The 27,523-nt window shown below is 33.3% G+C and overlaps 4 protein-coding genes across 4 annotated transcripts; all 4 read left to right on the forward strand.

Moving 5' to 3' along the window:
- Positions 1-345: 345 nt before the first annotated feature.
- On the forward strand, positions 346-3,277 carry LOC132184430 (peroxidase 12-like). Its single transcript, XM_059598059.1, has 3 exons — positions 346-741; positions 842-1,036; positions 2,474-3,277. Exons 1-3 carry the CDS (start codon positions 484-486, stop codon positions 3,095-3,097), a joined length of 1,077 nt encoding a protein of 358 aa, XP_059454042.1. The 5' UTR covers positions 346-483; the 3' UTR covers positions 3,098-3,277.
- Positions 3,278-9,020: 5,743 nt separating this feature from the next.
- Positions 9,021-11,723, forward strand: LOC132184431 (peroxidase 12-like). The gene is made up of 3 exons (XM_059598061.1): positions 9,021-9,342; positions 9,461-9,643; positions 10,952-11,723. Exons 1-3 carry the CDS (start codon positions 9,088-9,090, stop codon positions 11,582-11,584), a joined length of 1,071 nt encoding a protein of 356 aa, XP_059454044.1. The 5' UTR covers positions 9,021-9,087; the 3' UTR covers positions 11,585-11,723.
- Positions 11,724-15,415: 3,692 nt separating this feature from the next.
- Positions 15,416-18,823, forward strand: LOC132184433 (peroxidase 12-like). The gene is made up of 3 exons (XM_059598063.1): positions 15,416-15,806; positions 15,925-16,119; positions 18,066-18,823. The coding sequence occupies exons 1-3, from the start codon at positions 15,552-15,554 to the stop codon at positions 18,681-18,683; spliced, it is 1,068 nt and encodes a 355-aa protein (XP_059454046.1). The 5' UTR covers positions 15,416-15,551; the 3' UTR covers positions 18,684-18,823.
- Positions 18,824-22,073: 3,250 nt separating this feature from the next.
- Positions 22,074-24,967, forward strand: LOC132184432 (peroxidase 12-like). Its single transcript, XM_059598062.1, has 3 exons — positions 22,074-22,328; positions 23,469-23,663; positions 24,188-24,967. Exons 1-3 carry the CDS (start codon positions 22,074-22,076, stop codon positions 24,806-24,808), a joined length of 1,071 nt encoding a protein of 356 aa, XP_059454045.1. The 3' UTR covers positions 24,809-24,967.
- The last annotated feature ends 2,556 nt before the right edge of the window (positions 24,968-27,523 follow it).

Below are 27,523 nucleotides of genomic sequence, written 5' to 3' on the forward strand. Positions count from 1 at the left end.
CAAAGTTTCAATGATACAACTCATTGTCTAATTGAAAGTTACGGGATTAAATGTGATAAGGACAAACTCCACGTGGCCATTGTTGGATTCTTAGCTGCCAAGTTTGATTGGCTAACAAAAGATTTATCCGTTTGAGTATTTGACAAAACCTAATCCAAGTGCCCCCATTTTCTTGTTATCCACTGTTTCTGGTCCAATTTGAATAAATAAATCGGCAAATCGCAATTTCTGCTTCACACGAAAGTTAGAAGAAGATAATAGAAACGTGCTCGCCACGCGCGTTTCAATTATTTTGAACCATTTCGAGGTTCCTTCCGACGAAAAGTCTAAGAATAAACCTTTTTGTATTTTTTTATTTTTTTTGTGGTAGCCAAGGCAAATACAGAAATACTACAATGACTTTTGAGGAAAGCTTAATCTGCGTCTATAAAAAGCCACGCTTCTGCTCTCTCTTTGCACAACAATTATAATAATTAACCCACCATGGCTGGTTTTGCTTCTTCATTTGGTTGTTTGCTTTTGATTTCTTCGGTTCTGCTGGCTTCCTACCGTTGTGCGTCGGAGGTGGAACTAGACTATTCGTCACTTCCTATAGTGAAGGGACTCTCATGGTCATTTTACGACTCTAGCTGTCCTAAGCTTGAATCCGTCGTCAGAAAAGAGCTCAAGAAGATCTTCAAGAAAGACATTGGCCAAGCCGCTGGCTTGCTGCGTCTCCATTTCCATGACTGCTTTGTTCAGGTAATTAACAAAAATATCACTGTTTTAAGTGTAAAATCCCAACTGGGATTTTGTTGAACTGATCTGGGTTATTGATTTGTTGGTGTAATTTGCAATGCAGGGATGTGATGCTTCGGTGTTGCTGGATGGATCAACCAGTGGTCCAAGTGAGCAGGACGCGCCTCCGAACTTGAGCTTGAGAGCAACGGCATTTGAGATCATCGACGACCTTCGTGAGCGTGTCCACAAACAGTGCGGACAGGTCGTCTCTTGCGCTGACATCACCGCTATCGCTGCACGTGACTCTGTTTTCCTGGTAAATGCTTTACCACCCCCCTCTTTACTTCCGGGTAAAATTTGTAAAAAGGACGATAGTAATAAGAAGTAAGCGGGTAAATATAGTTTCACGGTTACCCCCATAAATTAGAGAAATGTTATAGGTGAATATTTGTTTTTTTTGGTTAAATACCAAATGCCTCTTGGGGTTTGATATCTTTATTTTTACCCCTTTGAGGTTTCATTTTTATCACAGGACTCTATGGGGTTTTGATAAATGACCAAGTTAGTCAATCCGTTAGTTGACCGTTACGACTGACACGTGGACCAATCAGATGTTGATACGTGGCACATATTTAATTTTTTATTATTATTATTATTTTTTTAATTTTAAAAAAAAAAATACTGGTGATTTGGGGCAACCAGGGTCGTACAATCTGCGTCTTCCATGGGTGGGGTTCTAGTGAGGCGGCAGTGGCCGAAACCACCCCCAATTTTTTTTTTTTAAAAAAAAATACTTTTTTTTTTAAAATTAAAAAAAAAATTTAAATATGTGCCACATGTCAACATTTGATTGGTCCACGTGTCAGTCCTAACGGTCAACTAACGAATTGGCTAACTTGGTCCTTTATCAAAGGGGAGTCCTGTGATAAAAATGAAACTACAGGAAGGTAAAAATAAAGGTACCAAACCCCAGGGAGTATTTGGTATTTAACCTTTTTTTTTTTATATATATATTTAATTATTTTATGTGAATTTCATATAAATTAATAATAATAAATCTCACAAATTTAAATAATTGATGTATTGAATTTGTAAAAGAATTTAGGTTAAATTGAATTTGTAAAAGAATTTAGGTTAAATATAATAGTGGGTACAGCTAGGATGAAAAAGGCCTTGATAGCTATGAGAATTAGGGTGTGTTTGAGACTAGAATTGTAATTTTATAAATAACAAGTGCATGAATTATTTAAAATTGTATTTTTTTAAAAAATATATAATTTGTGATTTTTAAATCGCAAGTAAGAAGACGAAACTACAATTTTATTGAATGCTTAATTTGTATTTTAAAATTTTTTATGTTTTTAAATCGCAATAATTTTTAAATCGAATTTTTGAATTGGCGACTTAAAATTGATAAATAGTAGATAAGCACCGGCTTCAAAGTATTGAATAAAATATCTAAAGTAGATACCACTTTCTGTCTGCTCTCCATTAATGTCGGAGTCTGGATTAGCCATGGCCCATGGGTCATGACTCATGAATCATTGAGTCTCATGACTTTTTTTTTTTTTTTAATCATTTTCTATTCAAATAATAAATTTTTTAATCATTTTCTATTTAAGGTAATACTTTTTTTTTTTTTGGTTCTATTTTTAATCGTTTGTTTCTTTGGTTTAAGAAATTAATATGAAGGGAGATTTCTTTAAGAGTTTTTCTTACAAACCTCTCGATTTGTGCATTTTGGTCACCGCAGTCAGGAGGTCCCGACTACAATCTGCCATTGGGAAGGAAGGATGGACTAACCTTCGCTACAAGGGAGGTGACGTTAGCGAATCTTCCGGCACCCTCAAGCAACGCCAGTGTCATTCTCGACTCTTTGGCCACCAAAAAGTTGGATGCCACCGACGTGGTAGCCCTCTCCGGTGGCCACACCATCGGCATTGGCCACTGCGCCGCTTTTATTGAGCGGCTCTACCCAACTCAAGACCCTACCATGGACAAAACGTTCGCCAAAGACCTCAAAAAAGATGTTTGTCCCACGGAAAATTCCAACGGCAGCACCGTGCTGGATATCCGGTCGCCCAACAAGTTCGATAACAAGTACTATGTTGACCTCATGAATCGCCAGGGCTTGTTCACCTCCGACCAAGACTTGTACACCGATAAAAGGACAAAGGACATTGTCACTAGCTTTGCTGTCGACGAGGATCTCTTCTTCGAGCAATTTGCCAAGTCGATGATTAAAATGGGGCAATTGAGCGTGCTGACGGGCAAGAAAGGGGAAATTCGTGCCAATTGCTCTGTGAGGAATTCTGATAATATCAAGTTGAAATCTGTGGTGGAAGACGAGGAGGAAGGTGGTTCTTCTGAGTTGTAATTAAGGGTGTTCCATGTCTTTACCTGTTTGGTTTATATATGAACATGTCTCAACTTATTTCATGTTTTTTTTTTTTTTTCCTAAGAAGATGAGTGGGGGATGACTTGTTTAATTATTATGTGTTTCAGACTTTGGAAGGAGTATATATATTGTTTGTCTAATGTGATAACTTTTTCTTTATTATGTTTAGTTTATAATTTTGTTTGACAAATTAAAGAATGATTCTGCTAGTTAGTGTATATGTTTTGGAAGCATTACCATGTGCCAAATAATTTTTTTTTTCCTTTTATTAGTTTAAGCTTTTAAAATTAGTGGCGATTGAATTAAAGATTTGAGTTCAAATCTTGTTTTAGTCATTTACTCCATTTTAATCAAATATTTCACGTGTTTTGTATTATTTATTTTTAAAAAAAATAAAATTTGAGCTTACACGTGAGAATGATTGTTAAAATATTAATTGAATGACTAAATTTAGTCCTCCATATAAGCAACGAAAACAAGAATATGGTAAGTGCCATTAAATTACATGAGGCAATTAATTATATGGTAAGATGTATATATCTCATACAAAAATAAATGACCAATATTGGTCCACTTAAGGGTTCATAAAATCTCAAAATTCTTGCTAATTAGATAGCTATTAGCCTCTTACATATATGTGTTTATTATGAGGTAAAAAAGAATCGGACAACAATTTTCTACAAATCGATTCGTAAGAATTTCCAACAAATCGGTAAGAACAAACGGGTGCACGATTTGGATATCACAACCGAAAAGTTAAAGATAGCGAGCAAAATCCTCTTTTTTATGGAGATTCTAAAGAAAAAGCCTATACTATTATGGTGGTATACGTTTTTGCAGTTTTCTGGTTCTCTCTTTGGGAGCTATCTTAAAATCTGTAATGATTAAAAAAAAAAAAAAAAAAAATCTGTAATGATTATGGCTAGTGTGAAAGACTAAGTTAGAAGAAGACTTAGGACCCATTTGGGTGCGTTAGGGGGCTTAAAAGTGTTTTTAAATACTTAAAAAATACATTTGAAGGAAAAAGTATTCTTTGATAAAAAAAATTAAAATTGCTTTTAAGGGTTCAAAAAACCTAAAAATAGTCAAAAACGCACTTTTGGCACAAACTTAAAAATGAAGCTTTTGTCCAAAAACTCTTTTTAACTTAAAATTCTATTTCTCAAACGCAGTTCCAAACATATTATAGAAGAAAAAAAGACTGATTTGATTTGAGAGTAGAAGAGAGACTCACGTGAGAGTTAACAGCCGTTTTGAAGTGTTAAGTTAACTAAAAAAAAATCATGTGAGATGCATATTTTTAAGGACATTTGACAGACAATTAGACCGGTTGGTAAGAAATTCTTACAAACCGGTTTGTAATTTTTGTTCCTATTTGTCCAAATTTTTGTTTCCTGGTTAATGAAATTGTCTTTGTTGAATAGGTGGCCATTTTTTTTTTCTTCTGTTTGATAATTAATTAGGATGTCGTGAAGTACATTAGTAGATAATATAATCCTGTAATCTATATCTGTAACGGGCATAGATATCAAATTTAAGTTTACGGCAAATTGAATTTTTTCATATATATATATATATATATATATATATATATATATTTAAAAAAAAAAAAAAAATCAAGAGAATTCTTGTAAAATATCAAATTTATACCTCCACGCCTTGCCGCTAGACTTGGATCCTCTCCATTTAAAATGAAATGAAGAGGAACAAGTTAGTTATTTTTAGGGGACAATTTTATTATTTTTGGGCTTCTTATTTCTCATTTGTACAAAAATACCTCATTAAAACAACTAAATGAATTCCCTCAATTTCATTTCTCCTTCTCCTTTGTCGCCTTGGGGCATCGCCATCCTCTCTACCTAGTACCTACGCGGCTATCGGGTCATCAAGTTCAAAAGAAAACTTTATTTTATTTTATTTTATTTTAGCCTTTTTAGGTGTGTATCCTATCTATCTATTACCCTCCGCAAGATTGGCTGCTATTTTTTTTTTTTTTTTTTTTTTTATAGAAAAAGAAAATTTTATTTCCCTTAAACTCATTATTAACTACTATTTGCGACTTAAATAATCATTTCTTTCCACGTGTACCCCTTTGGTAGGTTGTAGGGGTGCACACCATACTAAAACCACCTTAGGCAGTCAGCTATTTTGAGGTATTGCACCGCTCGTCCTCATTCACGAGTGGACGGTTATTTATGCCCTAACCAACCGCTTATCAAGTATGAGTCTTTTAAGCCTATTTTAATTTTTTGACATCTTTTAAAGGCCTGTTTGGATTATTTTGAGCATGTTACAGTGGTTTTTTTAATAGACTTTGTTTCAATGCTATTTAAAAAAAAAAGAAAAAAAAGAAAAAAAAATAGACCGACATAAAACAAACAATGAAGCTACAACTTTTTTTTTGTTACATAGCAAAAGTTCACAAGACGCAAAGCAATAGATTGTCTACGATTCGAGGTGGTCAAGAGACACAAAGAGAAACGAGTAATAAAATAATTCAAATACCAAACTTTAAGTACGATTTTTTTTATTTTTTTTTTATTAGGGTATCCTAATTTCACCTATGGCCCGAAACAGTACCTTGAGCTTCGCTCATATAATATACATTTTTATTTATTAAAAATGTATATTATATTAAGAGTAGGCATATACCACCACAAACCGCCTGTAATGGTCTATTAGTTGGGAAGGCTGATTAGCCATTTATGCGGTTGGCAAATTAGCGATAGTGGTTACTAAGCAATAGAGTGGTAACTTTTTTTTTTTTTTTTTTTTTTTTTCGACATGTTCGCACAAGAGGGGGAGGATGATTCGAACTAGTGACCTCCGCTTTATTATGTGTGGTCCCAGCCGATTGAGCTACCTCTTGAGGACGCAATAGAGTGATAACTAGTAAGTGGTGCAGGTCGATTATTAACCGGCCTGCTTGAACACATCCTTTGAGTTGCTGGTGTTATATGAAGAGAAAGGACTCACATGACCTATATGTGTATTTTTTGGAGTTAAAATACTCAATTTTCTTTGAACAGCATATGATGTTTAAATTAGCAATGATTTTGGAAAGAAAACCGTACAAGGGGAATGATCATAATGTGCTTTTTTTTTTTTCTTTTTTTTTTTTTTTCTTTTTTTAATTATTATTTTTTATTTTTTAATTATTATTATTATTTTTAAATGTGTGCAATTTTTAAGGAAAATATTTTTAGAGATGGTCCTTGAATATTTGCCGTTGAGTAGGGGTGCAAAGGCGGTTACGGTTAGCGGTTAGTGGCAATAACCGCTAACCGTAACCGTAACCGCCTTAGCGGTTAGTAGATTTCACTAACCGCAACCGCTAACCGCCTAATGGTTAGCGGTTAGCGGTTAGCGAAATAGATAACCGCCCGCTAACCGCTTTTTTAAAATTGGGCTTTTTGGGCTTTCTTTAGGGTTTTTTGGGCTTTTTTTTACCCTCATTTTTTTGTTTCTTGTATTTTTAATATCTTCTAAATCCTAAATTCCTAAAGTATCTAATAATGCTTTAATTAAATTGTAGACTTGTAGTTATAAGTAATATATTGTTTAATTCAATTGAATCAATTGTGATTATCATTGTACATGAATCATATGATTAACTTGTAGACTTATGACTTATGAGTTATGTCATATTATATATGCATTATTTATTATTATATAATCATATGATTTAATGATCAAGTCATCATGTGATATAATCATATCAATTATAGTGATAATATATAAATTACTAAAATTATAATGATAATACATTAATACTTAAATTGTGTTTATAAGTAACACATTGGTCATTGTTTAATCCAATGTCAATTACTTAATTTGATATTATACGAATCATATCATCATTGTACATTAATAATATGATTCACTTGAAGTCTTGAATAAAATATTTGAATTGTCATTGAATCATATGATTAAGTATTGATATTATACATTTATATTATTCATATACATATGTAGACTTATATAGACTTATAACATATATAGACTTATAAGTTTATAACATACATTGGAAATAAGTCTCTAGATATTTAATTGTTGTATTAGTATGAATTGATATACTTATGAGTTATGTCATATTATATATGTATAATTTGTTATTATATAATAAAATGATTTAATAATCAATCTCATGTGATATAATCATATAAATTATAGTGATAATATATTAATACTCAAATTGTGATTTAATTATTTTTTAAAAAAAATTGTAATTTAATGATCAAGTGATTATATGATATAATCATATAAATTATAGTGATAATATATTAATACTCAAATTGTGATTTAATTATTTTAAAAAAAAATGTGATTTAATGATCAAGTGATTATGTTATATGTATAAATATTTTTATAATTATAATTATAAAAATATATTATATAAAAAGGCGGTTAGCGGTTACGGTTAGTAGACCCAATAACCACTAACCGCTAATTGCTAGGCGGTTATAGCGGTTAGGCGGTTAGCGGTTAATGCGGTTAGGCGGTTAGACGGTTAAGCGGTTGGCGGTTAGCGGGCGGTTTTTAACCGCCCGCCTTTGCACCCCTACCGTTAAGAGATCTCTGCTTCATTCAGCGTGATCCTAGTCGATTGAGCTAGTTCCACGAAGTTGGTGATTATTGACCATCTTAATACAAGTGTTTGAATGGAACACACGGTATGACGGTAACACCTCTTTTAATTTTTTTTTTTTTTTTTTACAAGTATTTCTTAAAAAGGGAAAAAAATTGTGGTACGTAACCAATATGCGCGTGTGTGACCCGATCGATTCCTTCTAGATGAGTAACTAGGCTCGCCTATGACCTAGCCGATTGATCTAGTTCCACAAGGCCGGTGATTATTGACCATCTTAATACAAATGTTTGAATGGAGCACACGTATGACGGTAACACCTCCTTTAAAATTTTTTTTACAAGTATTTCTTAAAAAGGGAAAAAATTGTGGTACGTAACTAATATGCGCGTGTGACTCGGTCAATTCCATCTAGATGAGCAACTAGGCTCGCCTGTTTTATTCTCATAATTGTTATTAATTGAGTCTTATATTTAATTTATTCGCAAGGCGTTAAATTAATACCTGATCGTTTTTGTGCTTGTGATTTCATAGTCATGGACATCTTAGTTGGTCTTTTATCTTATTTACTCTTATTTTTATCTAAAATATTTCATATATCTGCAATTGATTTTGAGCTAATCATTTGATGAAGCTTTTCTATGGGAGGAATTTTTTTTAAAAAAAATTAATCTATCTCTATCAGTTTAGTTAAAATACTAGATCTTATAAAATTTAGACAATAAGGCCTTAAAAACACCTTGAGCACACTAATTCTATTAAATTCTCTAAATCACACATACATTTTATTACGGTGCTTGGTTAATCTTATTAGTATTAACTGCGTTGAATCATACTGATGTCTTGATGGATTAAATCAGACTATGACTTAATCGAATTTCAAGAAGTACTTGCAGTTCTCACTCCGACTCTTAATTACTATGATCATGTAACTATAATAATTAGAATTAGTTTCCCGGCTGCCTTTTTGAGAAAAAAATAAAGTGGACCATTATCTTGAACTATTCCGAGGTTACATTCCCTCCCAGGTTCTTTGTATTGGAGGAGCCCAAATTGTACATTTCTCTTTGTTTTTGTTTTTGCTTTTTTTTTTTTTTTTTTTGCGATTGTGCCCATCGAAATCGAATAGAAAGAACCGGCGGCTGAAATGGAGAGGTTCCTTTTCCCTCCAGTAGTCTACCATACGGCCAATGAGCAAAAGAATATCATAAACTTTTTTGTTTTTGTTTTTGGTTTTTTTTTTTCAAGCAAAGACTTTTCAAATTTGGCGGTACATCCATGACTTTACTGTGTTCTAAGCTATTGATGAAAGCTTAATCGGCATCTATATAAAGCCCCCGCTTCTGCTCTCTCTTTGCACAACAATTATAATTAACCCACTATGGCTGGTTTTGTTTCTTTTCCTTGTGTGCTTTTGATTTCCTCTCTTCTGCTGGCTTCCTACGCTTGTGCGTCGGAGGTGGAACTAGACTATTCGTCTCTTCCTATAGAGACGGGACTCTCATGGGATTTCTACGACTCTAGCTGTCCTAAGCTTGAATCCATCATCAGAACAGAGCTCAAGAAGATCTTCGAGAAAGACATTGGCCAAGCTGCCGGCTTGCTGCGTGTCCATTTCCATGACTGCTTTGTTAAGGTAACACAAATATCTACGATTTAAATGTAATTTTGTGGGAGGATAAGGATTTGAGTTTGGTTGCAGTTGGAATTAATAATATCCGTTTGATTTGTTGGTGTGATTTGCAATATTGCAGGGATGTGATTCGACGGTGTTGCTGGATGGATCAGCTGAGAAGAACGCGGAGCCGAACAAGTTCTTGAGAGCAACGGCATTTGAGATCATCGACGACCTTCGTGAGCTTGTCCACAAGGAGTGCGGTCGGGTTGTGTCTTGCTCTGACATCACTGCTCTCGCTGCGCGTGACTCTGTTTTCCTGGTAAATTCTCCACCACTCTATTTACTTCATAAGAAATAGAGAAATGATATGGGCCAATAAAGGGACTATTTTTTGTCCATTAGAGTCAGAGGTTATAGGCTCTCTTCATAGTTGATGTGGCTCATCCACTGATGAACCTATAAATTCTTGTCACCTAAGATTTTTATGGGTCAAAAATAATCTTTTTATTGTACTATATATAACATATCTCTAAGAAATATTAGGAGATTAAACATTAAATTGGCAAAAAACTTTATTTATTGGTATTTTACATTTTTTTTATTAATTATTTTGATATTTTTTAATAAATAAGTTTCTCATCGATTACGACCATTAGTAAAGATTTGATACTTTTAGTAATTTTTTTCCTTAATGTGTGTTTAATATTTTTTAAAAGGATAAAAATATATATTTAATAAGGCAAAAAAATTTTTTTTGGGTCTATGAAGGGTATTTTTGTAATTTTGATTGCATGAAAATATTACAATTTTGATAGGAACATTGCAAAAATTTTAATATGACTAATGTTACTTAGTAAATCACGATATAATTTAATGATATGGCAGTGATATTTAGCTCTTTAATCAACCCTCGGTTAAAAAAAAAAAAATGAACCCTTTTTTTTTTTTTTTTTTCTTAAAAGTTTAATTTTACTATTGTGACATCTTAATTGTTTGACAATTAATTTAATAAATATAATAACAGTATGAATATTGTAATTTAATCAACAAGGAATAAGGATACCCCATGGCCGGTCCATCTTAAATACAATGGACTAAAAAACAAAAATATCCATCTCATTGGGACATTTAGGACAAGGAAGTAATTTAGTTTGGAATATTTATCCTCAAACTTCTGCCCTTTACTTTACATCTTTGTATAGCTTTTGTAGTTTTAGATAAGGTCATAAAAACTCTTTGAGTTTTTTTTTCTCTATTTTAGTTAAATATTATTTATAATCATTTTTTAATTCTTTCTTTGTTCTTTATTAGTAGATAAAAGAGAGAAAGAAAATAAATATATAAGCTTGAAAAACTAAATAGCTTTCACTCTTGATATTTGGAGAGTTTGTTAAACGAAATTTGTGAGTTCTTTCAAATTTTTAAAGAAAATATAAATTTGAAAGAGTAAATTAAAAATGCTCAAAGAAACGTATAATACTTTTAGAAAATGAATTGAAAAAACGTCTTCTAACCCAATTTGAAATGAATTTCTGTCCATTTTTTAATAAAACTATTAAAAAATAATAATTTATGTCCTTCAAGATAATCTTGTGTTTATGCTAAGTTAACCTCTGTTTTTATGCAGTCAAAAGGTCCCGACTACAATGTGCCACTAGGAAGGAGAGATGGACTATCCTCCGCTACAGAGGAGGAAACGCTGGAGAATCTTCCCTCGCCTGATAACAAAACCGGAATCCTTATCGACGCTTTGGCCCTCAAAAATTTGGACGCCACCGATTTGGTAGCCCTCTCCGGCGCCCACACAATTGGGTTGGCCCACTGTTCCGCTTTTTGTAACCGCCTCTACCCAACTCAAGACCCTACCATGGACGACTCTTTTGCCGCAGACCTCAAAAAGGTTTGTCCCACCGAAGATTGTCCCCCCACAGATTCCAACACCACCACCGTGGAGGATATCCTGACGCCCGACGAGTTCGATAACGCGTACTACGTTAACCTCGTGAATCGGCAGGGGTTGTTCACGTCCGACCAAGACTTGTACACCGATAGCAGGACAAAGGACATTGTCACTAGCTTTGCTGTCAACAAGGATCTCTTCTTCGAGCAGTTTGCCAAGTCGATGATTAAAATGGGGCAATTGAGCGTGTTGACGGGAAATGATGGGGAGATTCGTGCCAATTGCTCGGTGATTAATTCTGATAATGTCGAGCTGATCAAAACTGTGGTGGAAGAAGATGAGGACGCTGCTGAGTTTTAGGGTGTTTATGAACACGTCTTTAACCTATTTTATGTATTTCTTTTTCTAAGAAGGGGGGAATTATGAGTGGTTTAATTATTATGTGTTTTAGACTTTGGAACGAATATATTTCTTGTTTAATGTTATAACTTTTGCTTCAGTTGGTTTTCAATATTACCTTTTTTTATTAAAGAAAGTTGGGAAAATATATAGGCATCCTCTAACTTCCATGCAATTTGTAATATTTGTCTTAACTTTCAATTGCTACAATATCCCATCAAGCTATCAGTAAGGTTGCAATATATTTCCTTCCTGCAAAAAAATGAAAAAATAAAAAATAACCTTGATAAAATAATTTAAAAATAAGAATAAATGAAAAAAAAAATTTCTTAAATTTTTATCATGAATATTTTTATATTTCTTGTACAGAAAAGATATACATTGTACCTCCAATTGTAATTGGGAGGAACATTGCAAAGAGCTAATAAATTGGAAAGGGTATACGTACTTTTCAGTATTTCCCTAAAAAATACTTCACCGGAGTTTTTGATGGCTACAATCTACATTATGTTAAATCACCGCTTATTTTACAAGTTTAAACTGATAGAACGGTATAAATTTAATCGTTTAATCCATAATTTAGCCAAAACATTTTTTTAATATATAAAGCACAACACGTGAAATATTTAATTAAAATAGAAATGAATATATGAAAACAGATTTCGAACTCAAGAAAAATTTGAGAGTAGAAGGGAGACTCACGTGAAAGTTAACAGGCGTTTTGAAGTGTTAAGTTAACTAAAAAAAAAAAAATCATGTGAGATGCATATTTGACAGTCTATTAGACCGGTTGGTAAGAAATTCTTACAAACCGGTTTGTAATTTTTGTTCCTAATTTGTCCAAATTTTTGTTTCCTGGTTAATGAAATTGTCTTTGTTGAATAAGTAGCCTTTTTTTTTTTTTTTGATAATTAAATTGGATGTCGTGAATTACATTAGTAGCTAATATAACCCTATAATATATATCTGCAACGGCCATAGAATTGTCTCCAAGTCATTAAATAACAATCAATGACATGGAAAATGAACATTTCCACAAAAGGAGCATATAAAAAATGCACGATTGAAACATGTGCTGAAGTTGACGAAGAATTCTCCACTAAATAAAATCTTAGGTGTGTATGCTAATTTCGATGGATTTTTTTTTTTTTTTAAAAAAAAAAATAGATACCTATGATTTAAGTTTACGGCACATGAATTTTTTCATATATAGTCTTTTTTTTTTTTTTTTTAATTTCAAGAGAATTCTTGAAAATATCAAATTTATACCTCTACGCCGCCGGACTTAAATCATCTCTATTTCATTTGAAATTAGTTATTTTTAAGGGGTAATTTTGTTATTTTTGGGCCCCCTGTTTCTCATTTAGATAAAAATACTCTCTTAAAACAACTAAATAAATTCCCTCAATTTCAAATAAAATGGAGAGGATCTTTCTCCCTTGTCTCCTTGGGACATCTCCTTCTTCTCCACGCGGCTATGGGGTCATCAAGTTGAAAGAGAAAATTTTATTTTAGCCTTTTTAGGTGTGTATCTTCTCTATCTATTACCCTCCACAAGATTGGTGGGTATTTTTTATTTTATAGAAAAGGAAAATTTTATTTCCCTTAAACTTATTATTAACTACTATTTGCGACTTAAATAATCATTTCTTTTCACGTGTACCCCTTTGGTAGGGGTGTACACCATACTAAAACCGCCTTAGGTGATTAGCTATTTTAGGTGGTCGTCCTCAACCAACTGCTTATCATGTATATGTCTTTTAAGCCTATTTTGATTTTTTTGACATCTTTTAAAGGCCTGTTTTAGATTATTTTGAGCATGTTATAGTGTTTTTTTTAATAGACTTTGTTTTAATGCTTTTTTTTTTCTTTTTTTTTTTCCTAAAAAAAAAAGACTTTGACATAAAACAAACAATGAAGCTACAACTTTATTATTATTATTTTTTTAATAAAAAAAATTAGCAAAAGTTCACAAGACACAAAGAGAAACGAGTAAAAATAATTCAAATAGCAAACTTTGAGTAAGATTTTTTTTTTTTTTTTTTTTTTTTTAAGGTATCAGAATTTCACTAATAGCCCGAAAGAGTACCTTGGGCTTCCCACACCTAAGATGTGGGTTGCCAAGTGTAGAGGCTTCAGACAGGATCCACCAAACTAATCCCCTAGCTTAATACCCCCTCCACTAAAGATATTAAGCATTGAGACTTGGGCTTCGCTCATAAAATATACATTTTTGTTTATTAAAAATGTATATTATATTAAGAGTAGGCATATACCACCACAAACCGCCCGCAATGGGCTATTAGTTGGGAAGGCTGACTAGCCACTTATGCGGTTCGCCAATTAACAATAACAGTTACTAAGCAGTAGAATGGTAAGTGGTGCGAGTCAATTATTAACCGGCCTGCTTGAACACATCCTTTGACTTGTTGGTGTTATATGAAGGGAAAGGACTCACATGACCTATATGTGTATATTTTGGAGTTAAAATACTCAATTTTCTTTGAACTGGGGAGCATATGATGTTTAAATTAGCAATGATTCTGGAAAGAAAACCGTACAAGGGGAATGATCATAATGTGCTTACCTCAAAATTTTTATTTTTATTTTATTTTTTTAATGTATGCAATTTTTAAGGAAAATATTTTTAGAGATGGTTCTTGAATATTTGCCATGAAGAGGCCGGTGATTATTATTATTTTGTTTTTTTTTGACATGTCTGCATCAAGAGGGGAAGGAAAATTCGAACTAGTGACTTCCACTTCATTAGACGTGATTCTAACTGATTAAGCTAATTCTTGAAGACGAGGCTGGTGATTATTGACTATCTTAATACAAGGGTATGAATGGAATACACGGTAACACCTCTTATAGATTTTTTTTTTTTTACAAGTATGTCTTAAAAAGTGAAAAAAATTGTGGTACGTAACTAATATGAGCGTGTGTGACTCGGTCAATTCCTTCTAGGTGAGCAACTAGGCTCGCCTATTTTATTCTTATAATTGTTGTTAATTGAGTCTTATATTTAATTTATTCGCAAGACGTCAAATTAATACCTGATCGTTTTTGTGCTTGTGATTTCAAAGTCATGGACATCTTAGTTGGTCTTTTATCTTATTTACTCTTATTTTTTTCAACTTTTTATCTAAAATATTTCATATACCTGCAATTGATTTTGAGCTAATCATTTGATGAAGCTTTTCTATGGGAGGAATTTTTTTTTTTTAAAAAAAAATTAATCTATCTCTATCAGTTTAGTTAAAATACTAGATCTTATAAAATTTAGCCAATAAGGCCTCAAAATCACCTTGAGCACATTAATGCTATTAAATTCTCTAAAACACACATTTTATTACGGTGCTTGGTTAATCTTATTAGTTGAATCATATTGATGCCTTGATGAAGTAAATCAGACTATAACTCAATCAAATTTAAAGAAGTACATGCAATTCTCACTCCGACTCTTAATTACTATGATCATGTAACTATAATAATTAGAGTTAGTTTCCCGGCTGCCTTTTTGAGAAAAAAATAAAGTGGACCATTATTTTGAACTATTCCTGAGGTTCCATTCCCTCGGGCCTCGCAGGTTCTTTTTGTAGTGGAGGAGACCAAATTGTACATTTGTTTTTGTTTTTGTTTTTTTTAGCAATTTTGCCCATCGAATAGAAAGAACCGGCGGCTGAAATGAAGAGGTTTCGTCTCCCACCAATAGTCTAGCATACAGCCAATGAGCAAAACAGTAATCATAAACATTTTTGTTTTTGTTTTTGTTTTTGGTTCTTTTTTTTCAAGCAAAGACTTTTCAAATTTGGCAGTACATCCAAGACTTTACTGTCTGCTAAGCTTTTGATGAAAGCTTAATCTGCATCTATATAAAGCCCCCGCTTCTGCTCTCTCTTTGCACAACAATTATAATTAACCCACCATGGCTGGTTTTGCTTCTTTCTCTTGTGTGCTTTTGATTTCTTCAGTTCTGCTGGCTTCCTACGCTTGTGCGTCGGAGGTGGAACTAGACTATGCGTCTATTCCTATAGAGACGGGACTCTCATGGGATTTCCACGACTCTAGCTGTCCTAAGCTTGAATCCATCATCAGAAAAGAGCTCAAGAAGATCTTCAAGAAAGACATTGGCCAAGCCGCCGGCTTGCTGCGTGTCCATTTCCATGACTGCTTTGTTCAGGTAACCGATTCTCATACGGTTTAAATGTAATTTTGTGGGAGGATAAGGATTTGAGTTTGGTTGCAGTTGGAATTGATAATATCCGTTTGATTTGTTGGTGTGATTTGCAATATTGCAGGGATGTGATTCGTCGGTGTTGCTGGATGGATCAGCCAGTCGTCCAAGTGAGCAGGACGCGCCTCCGAACGTGTTCTTGAGAGCAAAGGCATTTGAGATCATCGACGACCTTCGTGAGCTTGTCCACAAGAAGTGCGGTCGGGTTGTATCTTGCTCTGACATCACTGCCCTTGCTGCGCGTGACTCTGTTTTCCTGGTAAATTCTCCGCCACTCTATTTACTTCATAAGAAATATTAGGGGACTAAATATTAAATTGGCGAAAAGTTTATTTATTGGTATTTTACATTTTTCTTTATTAATTATTTTGATATTTTTTAATAAATAAGTTTCTCATCGATCACGACCATTACTAAAAGATTTGATACTTAATAGTAATTTTTTTCCTTATTATGTGTTTAATATTTTTCAAAATGATAAAAATATATATTTAATAAGGTAGAAAAAAATAATATATATATATATATATATATATATATATATATATATATTTGTCTATGGAGGGTATTTTTGTAATTTTAATTGCATAAGGAAATATTGCAATTTTGTTAGGAACATTGCAAAAATTTTAATATGAATAATGTTACTTAGATTGTGTTTGAGGAGTTTAAAAATGTTTTTAACACTTAAAAAGCTCGTTTGAAGAAAAAAGTATTCGTTTGATAAAAAAAATTAAAAGTGTTTTTAAGGGTCTAAAAAACTTAAAAATGACAAAAAAAAAACAAAAAAAAAGCCACTTTTATTAAAAGCTTAAAAATAAAGTTTTTGCTTAAAAAATTTTTTTTGACTTAAAAGCTCTATGTGTCAAACGCAATTTCATACAAACTCTTAGTAAATCACGATACAATTTAATAATATGAAAGTGATATTTAGCTATTTAATCAACACTAGTAAAAAAAAACAAATGAAAGGCTTTTTTTTTTTTTTTTTTTTACATAAAATGCTAAATTGTACTATTGTGACATCTTAATTGTTTGACAATTAATTTAATAAATATAATTACTCTTAAGAGATTTGGTAAAAATAGTAAAAAGGACGGTAAGGGTAAATATAATCTTACAGTTACTTCCTTAGCTGAAATTAATGATTAGAGCTGTGGCTATAGAGCCTTCATGATGGAGGCACGGCTAGCTGCGAGAATTAAAAATGGATAAAGTAGATAAGCACGAGTTTCAAAGTGCGACTTAAAAATGGATAAAGTAGATAAGCACGAGTATCAAAGTGCGACTTTTATCCAACGCGCTAAGAATAGCAGATAGAAAAATATCTACTTTCTGTCGGTTCTCCGTTAAAGCAAGGAATAGGGATACCCCATGGCCGGTCCATCTTAAATACAATGGACTAAAAAACAAAAATATCTATCTCATTGGGAGTCGGGACATCTGGGACAAGGAAGTAATTTAGTTTGGAATATTTATCCTCAAACTTCTGCTCTTTACTTTCCATCTTTGTATAGCTTTCGTAGTTTTAGATAAGGTCATAAACTTCCTCCTACTTGTTAGAAATAGGTCTTGGATCTAACTCAACTCAGACCTAACTCAACCTAAAAGTTAGGTTACCCAGGCAATGTGGGACTTCCAATACGCCCCCTCACGTGTGGCGGGAGGACATCCAAGCCAACACGTGTGACAATGGGTGACGGTGGGCCACAGCCAATTAATTGGGTTAGGCTCTGATACTATGTTAGAAATGGGTCTTGGGCCTAACTCAACCCAAAAGCTAGCTCATGAGTTGAGGTTTTTTCTCACCTTATAAATGGCCAATCTACTTAATACCCAGGCAATGTGGGATTTCCAACACTACTGAGGTCAAAGCAGCATTCTTTGGGCTTGTAAGCACCTGACTTTTTGTAGTTTTAGATAAGGTCATAAAAACTCTTTGAATTTTTTCTCTATCTTGATATTTGGACAGTTTGTTTAACAAAATTTGTGAGTTGTTTCAAATTTTTAGCTAAATTTGAAGAGTACATTAAGAATGCTCAAATGAACGTATGACACTTTTAGAAAATGAATTGGACGAACGTCTTTTAACCCAATTTGAAATAAATTTCTGTCCATTTTTTAATAAAACTATTAAAAAATAATAATTTATGTCCTTCAAGATAATCTTGTGTTTATGCTAAATTAACCTCCGTTTTTATGCAGTCAGGAGGTCCCGACTACGAGGTGCCACTAGGAAGGAGAGATGGGCTATCCTTCGCTACACAGGAGGCAACGCTGCAGAATCTTCCCTCGCCTCAAAACAACACCGCAATCCTTATCGACGCTTTGGCCCTCAAAAATTTGGACGCCACCGATTTGGTAGCCCTCTCCGGCGGCCACACAATTGGGCTGGCCCACTGTTCCGCTTTTATTGAGCGGCTCTACCCAACTCAAGACCCTACCATGGACAAATCTTTTGCCGCAGACCTCAAAAAGGATGTTTGTCCCACCACAGATTCCAACAACACCACCGTGGAGGATATCCGGACGCCCGACAAGTTCGATAACAAGTACTACGTTAACCTCGTGAATCGGCAGGGGTTGTTCACGTCTGACCAAGACTTGTACACCGATAGCAGGACAAAGGACATTGTCACTAGCTTTGCTGTCAACGAGCATCTCTTCTTCGAGCAGTTTGCCAAGTCGATGATTAAAATGGGGCAATTGACCGTGTTGACGGGCAATGCAGGGGAGATTCGTGCCAATTGCTCGGTGAGGAATGCTGATAATGTCAAGCTGATCAAAACTGTGGTGGAAGAAGAGGAAGCTGCTGAGTTGTAAGGGTGTTTATGAACATGTCTGTAACCTATTTTATGTATTTCTTTTTCTAATAAGGGGGGAATTATGAGTTGTTTAATTATTATGTGTTTTAGACTTTGGAACGAGTATATTTCTTGTTTAATGTTATAACTTTTGCTTCATTTGGTTTTCAATATTACCTTTTTTTATTAAAGAAAGTTGGGAAAATATATATGCATCCTCTAACTTCCATGCAATTTGTAAGAGAAATGTTTCGGTTCATTAAAAAGTTCATCTTTTGACTATTTTAATCTTAGGTGGTATGGACAATTTTTCAGAAATTTATTAATTTATTGTTTAAAATTTATTAACCAAAAAATTGACTATGCCACCTAGGATTAAAATAACTAAAAAAATAAACTTTTTAATAAAGCCAAGCATTTTTCAATTTGTAATGTTTCTCTTAACTTTCAATTGCTAAAATGTCGGATCAAGCTATCATTAAGGTTGCAATATATTTCCTCCCCACAAAAAAATGAAAAAAAAAAAGAACAAAAAAACCTTGATAAAATAATTTTAAAATAAAAATAAATGAAAAAATATATTTCTTTCTTAAATTTTTATCATGGATATTTTTATATTTCTTGTAGAGGAAAGATATACATTGTACCTCCAATTGTAATTGGGAGGAACATTGCAGCAATTGAAGAGCTCATAAATTGGAAAGGGTATACGTACTTTTCAGTATTTCTCCAGGAAATACTTCACTTGAGTTTTTGATGGCTACAGTCTACATTATGTTAAATTATCACTTATTCTATAAGTTTAAATTGATAGGACGATATAAATTTAATCGTTTAATCAATAATTTAACCAAAACTTTCTTTTAATATATGAGGCACAACACGTGAAATATTTAATTGAAATGAAAATGAATATATAAAAACAGATTTCGAACTCAAGATTTTTGACTTTGATACCTTGTATAAAATATCAATTTTATCCTTAAAAAAATGGGAAATTGTATAATAAATCTCTGAGTCAACCCTCCAAAATTTAAATCTCCCTAAGTTTTTTTTCCTCGAAAATTTAGTCACTGGGTCAATTGAAATGACAATAAAATCTCTGTCGTTAAAATTTTTTAACAGACGTTAGGGTAACTCAAAACGTACCGTTTTACCTGATTAAAATATTAATTTTTTATTAATTTAATTAAAAAAAAAAATTTTAAAAAAAATTGAAGGGGGGCCATAGTGGCAACGCCTAGCCGGCCACCCCACCCATGGGGTGGCTCGCAGCCACCCCAAACCACCCAAGGGGTGGCTCAAGCCACCCCATGGGTTTGGGGTGCCTCGGCTCACTTCCAAACCCCCCCCCCCTGTGGTGGCTGAGCCACCCTGTGGGTGGGACAGGGCTGTGGGTGGGGGCCATCACCCCGGCCACCCTTCATTTTTTTTTTTTTTTTTAGATTTAATTTTTAAAATTAAATTAATATTTTAATCGGGTAAAATAGTGCGTTTTGAATTGCTCCAACTTCTATTAAAAAATTTTAACGGCAGGAATTTTATTGTCATTTCAATTGACCTAAGGACTAAATTTTCGAAGAAAAAAAAAAATTAGGAAGATTTAAATTTTGGAGGGTTAACTCAAGAATTTATTATACATTTTTTCTAAAATAAAAAGTTGTCCAAAAATGCCAAAAATACAAAAAGAATCTAGTGATATACCCCCACACCTCGGGGCAATCTCCATTCTCCATCGTGTCTACCTCGGTGGCTATCGGGTCATTGACCTCCATTGCCCTCCACAAGATTGGCGGCTATTTTTTATTTTGAAGAAAAAAAATATTTGTCTCCTTTTTTTTATTTTTTTATTTTTATTATCTCATGTAGTCCTTTTGAGAAAAAGAATTTGAGAGATGGTCATTGACTAATTGCCTTGTAGAGGCTGGTGATTATTGACTACGTACGTGGGAGTAGTGTTTGAATGGAACAGACGGTAATTGGCCAACTGCCGTAGGAGAAAAGGGCTAAAAGCCCTTTTCAACCAAACCACCTATGACGTATCCGGGTTTGAATAGCACGAAGTTTCTACACTTCGTCCGAATTTTTATCAAGTATTTCCTAAAACCCAAAAAAATTAAAAAAAAAAAATTATGGTACGTAACTAATATGCGCGTGTCTGACTCTGTCAATTCCTTCTAGATGCTCAACTACGATCCCCTATTTGTATTATTAATTTATTATTATTATTATTAATTGAGTTTTTTTTTTTTTAAATGAAAAAATACTATATTTTTTTCTTCTTAATTCTTCTCTTATTCAATTCTTTCACTTAAATTACTATTAAATCTGTAAAGCCGTATTATTTTCATATGAATTTCACAAATTTAATAATGATTTTTCTTTGTAATTCGTCAAATAGCCGATGGTGCTTTTGTGCTTGTGATTTCAAAGGCCCTTTAGAATAGCTGCTCAATACCATGACACGGACACCTTGTTGGGCTTTTATCTTATTACTCTTTTTTTTTTTTTTTTTTTTTTTTTTTTCAATTTTTTCTCTAACAAAAATTTTATGTCTTCAATTGATTTTGATCTTACCACATTTAATGCAAGCATCCCGTTAAACTTTGATAAAGTTTTTTTTTTTCTTTTTTAAATCAATTTATTAAATTATTTTTTTGAGTCTGGGCTCTCCCTTCACGCACTTTCTTTTTTCAATTTATTGTTTGTTGCTCCCGAAGTTTGTTGGAATCTACTGTGGGATGCCGGTCACAATCACCGGAGGTTGCTAAAATCCACTGCAGTTTTCGTCGGAACTCGCCCAACGCCTATCATTTTTCTCCGTCGTTGATTTACTGTATGCATTAAACGCCAAAAACTATTTCTAAGATTTTTTTTTTTTTTCGTTGAAAATATTTTCTAACAAAAAACCTTTTATGTCGAAACCAACGAAGCCAAAATAAAAAATGATGCTTTTTTGATTAACTAAAATACAGAATTCTTAATTACACACGTGATAGAAAGGGTGAATCCTGTTCCCACAGACAGGATGTAATAAGTCGACCTTTTATTGTGCACTTGCAAAAATATATAGCTTTAGCCATTTTCAGAGAATATACGCATATATATATATATATATATATATATATATATATATATATTCTTGGATGCCAAGTTGTCTCCACTTGTCTTAATTTACTGTTTCTTAGTGGATAAGATTTAATTTCTATGGCTAGTCAATATCTTTAATCCAAGTTGCAATATTAATGTGAAACATTGAGAACTGTGTGGCGTGTGGAGTAGTTTCACACGTTAACATTTAATATATATATGTTTCAATATATTCAAATGAAAATTAAGGTTAAAAAATGACTTAATCTGGCTATAAATATGATATCCTATAGCCATTGTGTTCACCAAGAAACCAACAATGGCCGGTGCTGCTGCTTCCTTTACCTCTCTTCTTTTGATATCTTCTCTTTTACTAGCTTATTCCCATGTGAGTGCCTTGGGGGTAGAGTACTCCTCTCTCCCTCTGGTGAAGGGGCTCTCATGGAAATATTACGACTCCAGCTGTCCTAAGCTTGAGTCGATTATCAGAAAGCACCTGAAGAAGGTCTTCAAGGAGAACATTGGCCTGGCTGCCGCCTTGCTCCGCATCCAGTTCCATGACTGCTTTGTTCAGGTAACAAACTCTCACACGTCCACCCATATATATGACTTTAATTAAGGCTAGCTCCTTTATTAGAAAGAATGTTTTTCTTTTCTTTACTTTTTTTTTTGGTAAATCTTAAGGACGTGTTTGGCTAATGATAGAGGCATTATGTACACAAACAGTTTGCACCCCCCTTTTTTTTGGGGTTTTGGTAAAATTGCGTTTAACACTCAAAAAGTTTGTTTGAAGAAAAAAGTACCCGTTTGGTAAAAAAAAAAATCGAAAGAGCCTTTAAGGGTCCAAAAAGCCAAGAAAATTGTCAAAACGCATTTTTAGCAAAAGTTTAAAAATAAAGTTTTTATCAAAAAAACGTTTTTTGACTTAAAAATTTTATTTCTCAAACACAATATCAAGCACACTCTAAGTCATTTAAATTGCAAGAACAAATTAAAGTTGCCGACTATGTATGTTTGATAATAGTTTTGAAAAGTTGGATTTGGTTTTAAAAAGTGTTTTGATGTGGTATAAATATGAGAAGTGCTTTTTAATGGGTTCATATTTAAAAAATATTTTGTTCTTTAAATTAATTGTTAATGATTTTTTTGAGTAGTGGCCGAAAGGCCCGAAACCACCCAAAATGGCCCAGGGGTGAAACCACTCGGTTTCAAGTTTTTATTTTATTTTATATTTTAAGAAATTTATAGTTTTTAGATTTTTATAATTTGTTTATTATAAATGACACATATCATAATTATGATCGGTGCTGACATGATATTTAATGGTTTTTGTTAAAAAAAATTAGGCAAAAATTAGGTGTATAGACCTATTTGTTATTTTTGCATACCATATAGAACTCTTATTATGCACTTTCCCATTAAGTTTTGAAAAGTGTTTGTCAATTAACTTTGAGAAAAAGTGTAAATTTTTTTAAAAAATTTTAAAAATACACCCATTAGTCATTACCAAACAAAGTTTATATTTTTGTCGTTAATTTTGTTTGAATTTCAGCGTAAGCTGAGATGACCTTTAACTTACCTTGTATACATTTTCCTCTTTTATATTCCTATCTTTCGTAGTGTTTGTCACAACTTAATTTAGCGGATATTTTGACTTGAGCCACCATGACTAATTAATTAATATTTGTGTAACATAAATTAAATAAATATGCAGGGATGTGATGCTTCGTTGTTGCTTCATGGATCAACCAGTGGACCAACCGAGCAGGATGCTCCTCCCAACCTTACCTTGAGGCCCGAGGGATTTGAGGTCATCAATGATCTCCATCAGCTCGTCCACGATAACTGTGGAAGTGTCGTCTCTTGCGCCGACATCACTGCCATAGCAGCACGTGACTCTGTTTTTCTGGTAAATGACCCGATCAAGGGCTCTCTTGTTCGAGCCAAAGTCTCATTAATTTTGATCCGAATCTTCTATATGCATCTTCCTTCCAAAATATAGCATCAAAATTTTATTTTGTTTCCCAAAGTTTTTAAATTATTTTTCATCTAAAATATTAAAGTCTTTGTACTTTTTTTTTTTTTTTTTTTTTTTTTGGGGGTAGTTGTCAATTTATGTTATTAATAAGTTTTTTACTTTTTAAAGTATTGGTCACTGTTGTTATTTTATTATTTTCAATTATATAAAATGTTGAAAGTTAATTATAATATAGGGTCTCAACAAATTTAATATAAACTAATACAAGGTTCAAAGTAGAGTAACGTGCGTTGATTCTTAATAATTAAAGACACCCTTATCTTAATTTTAGTACCATTTTTATTAAAAGATGTGATAGACTCGATCCATTTGTAATATAATATAAAATGGACTTTAATTAATATTAAATCCTATACTCTAATTATAATTCCTTGCATTTTATTAATTTGTTGCAGTCAGGAGGTCCCGACTACAATTTGCCACTAGGAAGGAGAGATGGTCTAACCTTCGCTACAAGGGATGTAACATTGGCCAATCTTCCCGCACCCTCAAGCAATACTAGTGTCCTTCTCGACTCTTTGGCCACCAAAAACTTGGACGCCACCGATTTGGTAGCCCTCTCCGGCGGCCACACCATCGGCCTCGGCCATTGCGCCGCCTTCATCGAGCGGCTCTACCCGACTCAAGACCCTACACTGGAAAAAACATACGCCAAAGACCTCAAACAAGTTTGTCCCACGCAGGATTCCAACGACACCACGGTGTTGGATATCCGGTCGCCCAACAAGTTTGATAACAAGTACTACGTTGACCTCGTGAACCGGCAGGGGCTGTTCACGTCCGACCAAGACATGTACACGGATAGCAGGACAAAGGACATTGTCACTAGCTTTGCTGTCGACGAGGATCTCTTCTTCGAGCAGTTTGCCAAGTCCATAATTAAAATGGGGCAATTGAGCGTGTTGACGGGCAACAAAGGGGAAATTCGTGCCAATTGCTCTGTGAGGAATTCTGATAATATCAAATTGGCATCTATGGTGGATGATGATGATCAGGAGAGTGCATCTGAATTATGATCGAGGGTGGTAATTAATTGTGATCAACTCGTGGCCTAGCTAGTTAATTTACATATGTATTTTCCTTTCTTTTTTTCTTTTTTTTCCTCAATGTTTGTGTGTTTGAAACCTTGCTTAGTTTAATATGTTACAACTATGATAAATTGCTCCTACCAATTACCGACAGCCTACCGACTACAACTGAACCGAAATTATCCGTCAACTGATTTATGTGAGTCAAAAATCGGTATGAATTTTTTTATACTAACACAGTTAATCGGTATAAACTTTTTGTTGTCAGTTAACCGAACCGAACCAAATCGAAATCTGCATAACCGAACCGCCAAATTTGACACGGATTAAGGCTTTGACGGATGGACTTTGCAAAATGATGTTTTGTTGAAAGTATTTTGGTAATTTTTTTGCATCTTATATTCTTATTGTTTGCATCTTATGTTCAATAAGTTATTTTAGCAAAGAAAAAAAAAATTAATTTTTTGCTTATTTAAAAATAGCATTGGCCCAATTAAGCACATACTGAAATTAACCGAAAATTTTGAAATAATTTGTTATCGAAATAAAATCGGTGAACTAATCGATTTAACCGACAATTTCGGTTAACTAGCTGAAAATGACTCTACCGAACCAAACCGAACCAATACCCATCCCTATTGGGGAGCCCTTTTAGAACAACACGCAAAATAAAATACGCTCTTTTTTCATAGCATGTCTAGATGTGTAGATTGTGAGTCCACTTTTATCCCTCTAGCATGATAATTCCAAAATGTACATATGAAGTGGTTCAAACTTAGGACTTCCATTTTCGTACTCTTATAAACTACAACTTATAGGAAATCATTATTCAAGCACGTACACTAATGAATAACAATAATAATAATAATAATAATGGGCCTTACCAAAAGAAGTCTCTTTTGCTAGACCCTAAGCCCTAGTGATTAATTTTGTAAGCACTAGTTTAATTATGAATTGGAGGTTTCTTCCGGGCTGGTGTGTAGTCCATAGAGATAAAATCTCCTTGATCACCATTAATGCAGCCCTCTTCTCTTGTCATAAGTTGACTGCGGTGACTCAAATCATGATCATCATCATGAGTGGCATCAACCCCACAGGAATCCTTTCTCATACTCCGTGCTGCCAAAGACAAATGATGGGATTTATAGAAACTAGTATTATTGATTCGATTTTATACAAAATAACATCAGAAATCACAATTCAGTAGAGATAATTAATTTACCTTCAATCACAAGTGAAAAGAAGCAGAGAAAGAAAAATACCACAATCACTAGAACCCCAACCTTGCATGCCAAAACTACTGGCTTCATGTTTACCGTTCAAGTCTTCCGATCCGGCAGAAATGAATTTGGATATATATATATGTTCTTGCCTATATATGCTTCCCCAACTTTCTTGTATATATATAGATAAATAATAGATAGAGGGCTAATTAAGTAGGCCACAAAATATTGAACATGTGGTGTAGTACTACAAAGCTAGTATTGTCTTTGCGTGAGTACTTACATTACGAAATAGTGATTTTATTTATTTATTTATTTTGGTCTTTTTCTATTAATCGAATTAGCCAATTAGGAATTGCATTATATATGCGGATGAAATGAAGTGGAATTGTTTTTCTGGGGTCGACATAAGAGACATAGTTCTAAATGGCTGAAAAGCAGCCACGTACGACAGCATGCGACGAAAACTTTTGTACGTATGATCAGTTGCAGATATACAGCTTGAATTTCATATAGGAAAAAAGATAAAACAAAATGTTTTATTGGATCATCTTTGCATGGTGATCGTTGAAGAACACAATATGATTAGTGTAGCGTACGTGTTAAATAATGAAATAAGTGATTGGTTACAGTTAGTTGCACATGATTATATTGTACTGAGAAATGGCGAGATTGGGGAAGCAGCTATGTCTATGCGTGTCATGTTTTTATGTATTTTGGCATTATAGTATATGATTAAATTATTATTATTATTATTATTATTTTAAAAGAATTAAATTATTAAATTATTAAATCTTTTCGATGTGGGATTCTTTTTTTTTTTTTTTACTCATACAGTATACTAAACACCAAAAATTTAACTGATAAGAAATGTGAAATTTAATTAATATTTGTAACACTCAATGCCAAGTATAGGTCTTTTAATAATTGAGGTTCAATCTGTGCAATATTTAATTAAACTAGGTAGAAACCACCTTATAAGGTATGGGTCTTAGGCGGCCTCAAATTTCTAATTAAAAGATCTCCAAAAATATATGTTTTTATAAGAATTTTTCTTGAAAATTTATTTTTCACCCTCAAAATATACGTTTGTCAATTTTTATTTTTTATTTTTTATAAAAAAAATTGTCTGGCCCTTGGGGGTGGCTCTAGGGTGGCCAAAGCCCCTCAGGCCAAACAGTTGCTCTTGGGAGTGGTCCGGCCAACCCTTAAGGCTATATCAAAAAACAAAAAAAATTATATTATTTTATTAGTTTTTAAAGAAACATTAAATAATATTTTAAAATTTTTTAATGAGTGAGACACGTGACAACTTTGTGGTCGTTGGGTCTCTTTAAAGAGATACTGACCATGAACTGAATCCCCTCCGGTCCAAAATAGATTGGAGAGGATCCATTCCAAATAGTAAGACGCTCATTTAATGATTTGGACCCAAGATGTCGGATTTCAGTTGGACGGATACAATAAGCCCATGACCCAT

The sequence above is a fragment of the Corylus avellana genome, chromosome ca6 (assembly GCF_901000735.1).
Source record: "Corylus avellana chromosome ca6, CavTom2PMs-1.0".
Taxonomy (NCBI): Eukaryota; Viridiplantae; Streptophyta; class Magnoliopsida; order Fagales; family Betulaceae; genus Corylus; species Corylus avellana.

Bases quoted from the DNA above. Each gene is read 5' to 3' on its own strand.
- LOC132184430 (XM_059598059.1), top strand. From the start codon at position 484: ATGGCTGGTTTTGCTTCTTCATTTGGTTGTTTGCTTTTGATTTCTTCG. The intron at 742-841 runs GTAATTAACAAA...TTTGCAATGCAG, and splicing joins TCCATGACTGCTTTGTTCAG to GGATGTGATGCTTCGGTGTT. The intron at 1,037-2,473 runs GTAAATGCTTTA...TGGTCACCGCAG, and splicing joins CACGTGACTCTGTTTTCCTG to TCAGGAGGTCCCGACTACAA.
- LOC132184431 (XM_059598061.1), top strand. From the start codon at position 9,088: ATGGCTGGTTTTGTTTCTTTTCCTTGTGTGCTTTTGATTTCCTCTCTT. The intron at 9,343-9,460 runs GTAACACAAATA...GCAATATTGCAG, and splicing joins TCCATGACTGCTTTGTTAAG to GGATGTGATTCGACGGTGTT. The intron at 9,644-10,951 runs GTAAATTCTCCA...GTTTTTATGCAG, and splicing joins CGCGTGACTCTGTTTTCCTG to TCAAAAGGTCCCGACTACAA.
- LOC132184433 (XM_059598063.1), top strand. From the start codon at position 15,552: ATGGCTGGTTTTGCTTCTTTCTCTTGTGTGCTTTTGATTTCTTCAGTT. The intron at 15,807-15,924 runs GTAACCGATTCT...GCAATATTGCAG, and splicing joins TCCATGACTGCTTTGTTCAG to GGATGTGATTCGTCGGTGTT. The intron at 16,120-18,065 runs GTAAATTCTCCG...GTTTTTATGCAG, and splicing joins CGCGTGACTCTGTTTTCCTG to TCAGGAGGTCCCGACTACGA.
- LOC132184432 (XM_059598062.1), top strand. From the start codon at position 22,074: ATGGCCGGTGCTGCTGCTTCCTTTACCTCTCTTCTTTTGATATCTTCT. The intron at 22,329-23,468 runs GTAACAAACTCT...ATAAATATGCAG, and splicing joins TCCATGACTGCTTTGTTCAG to GGATGTGATGCTTCGTTGTT. The intron at 23,664-24,187 runs GTAAATGACCCG...AATTTGTTGCAG, and splicing joins CACGTGACTCTGTTTTTCTG to TCAGGAGGTCCCGACTACAA.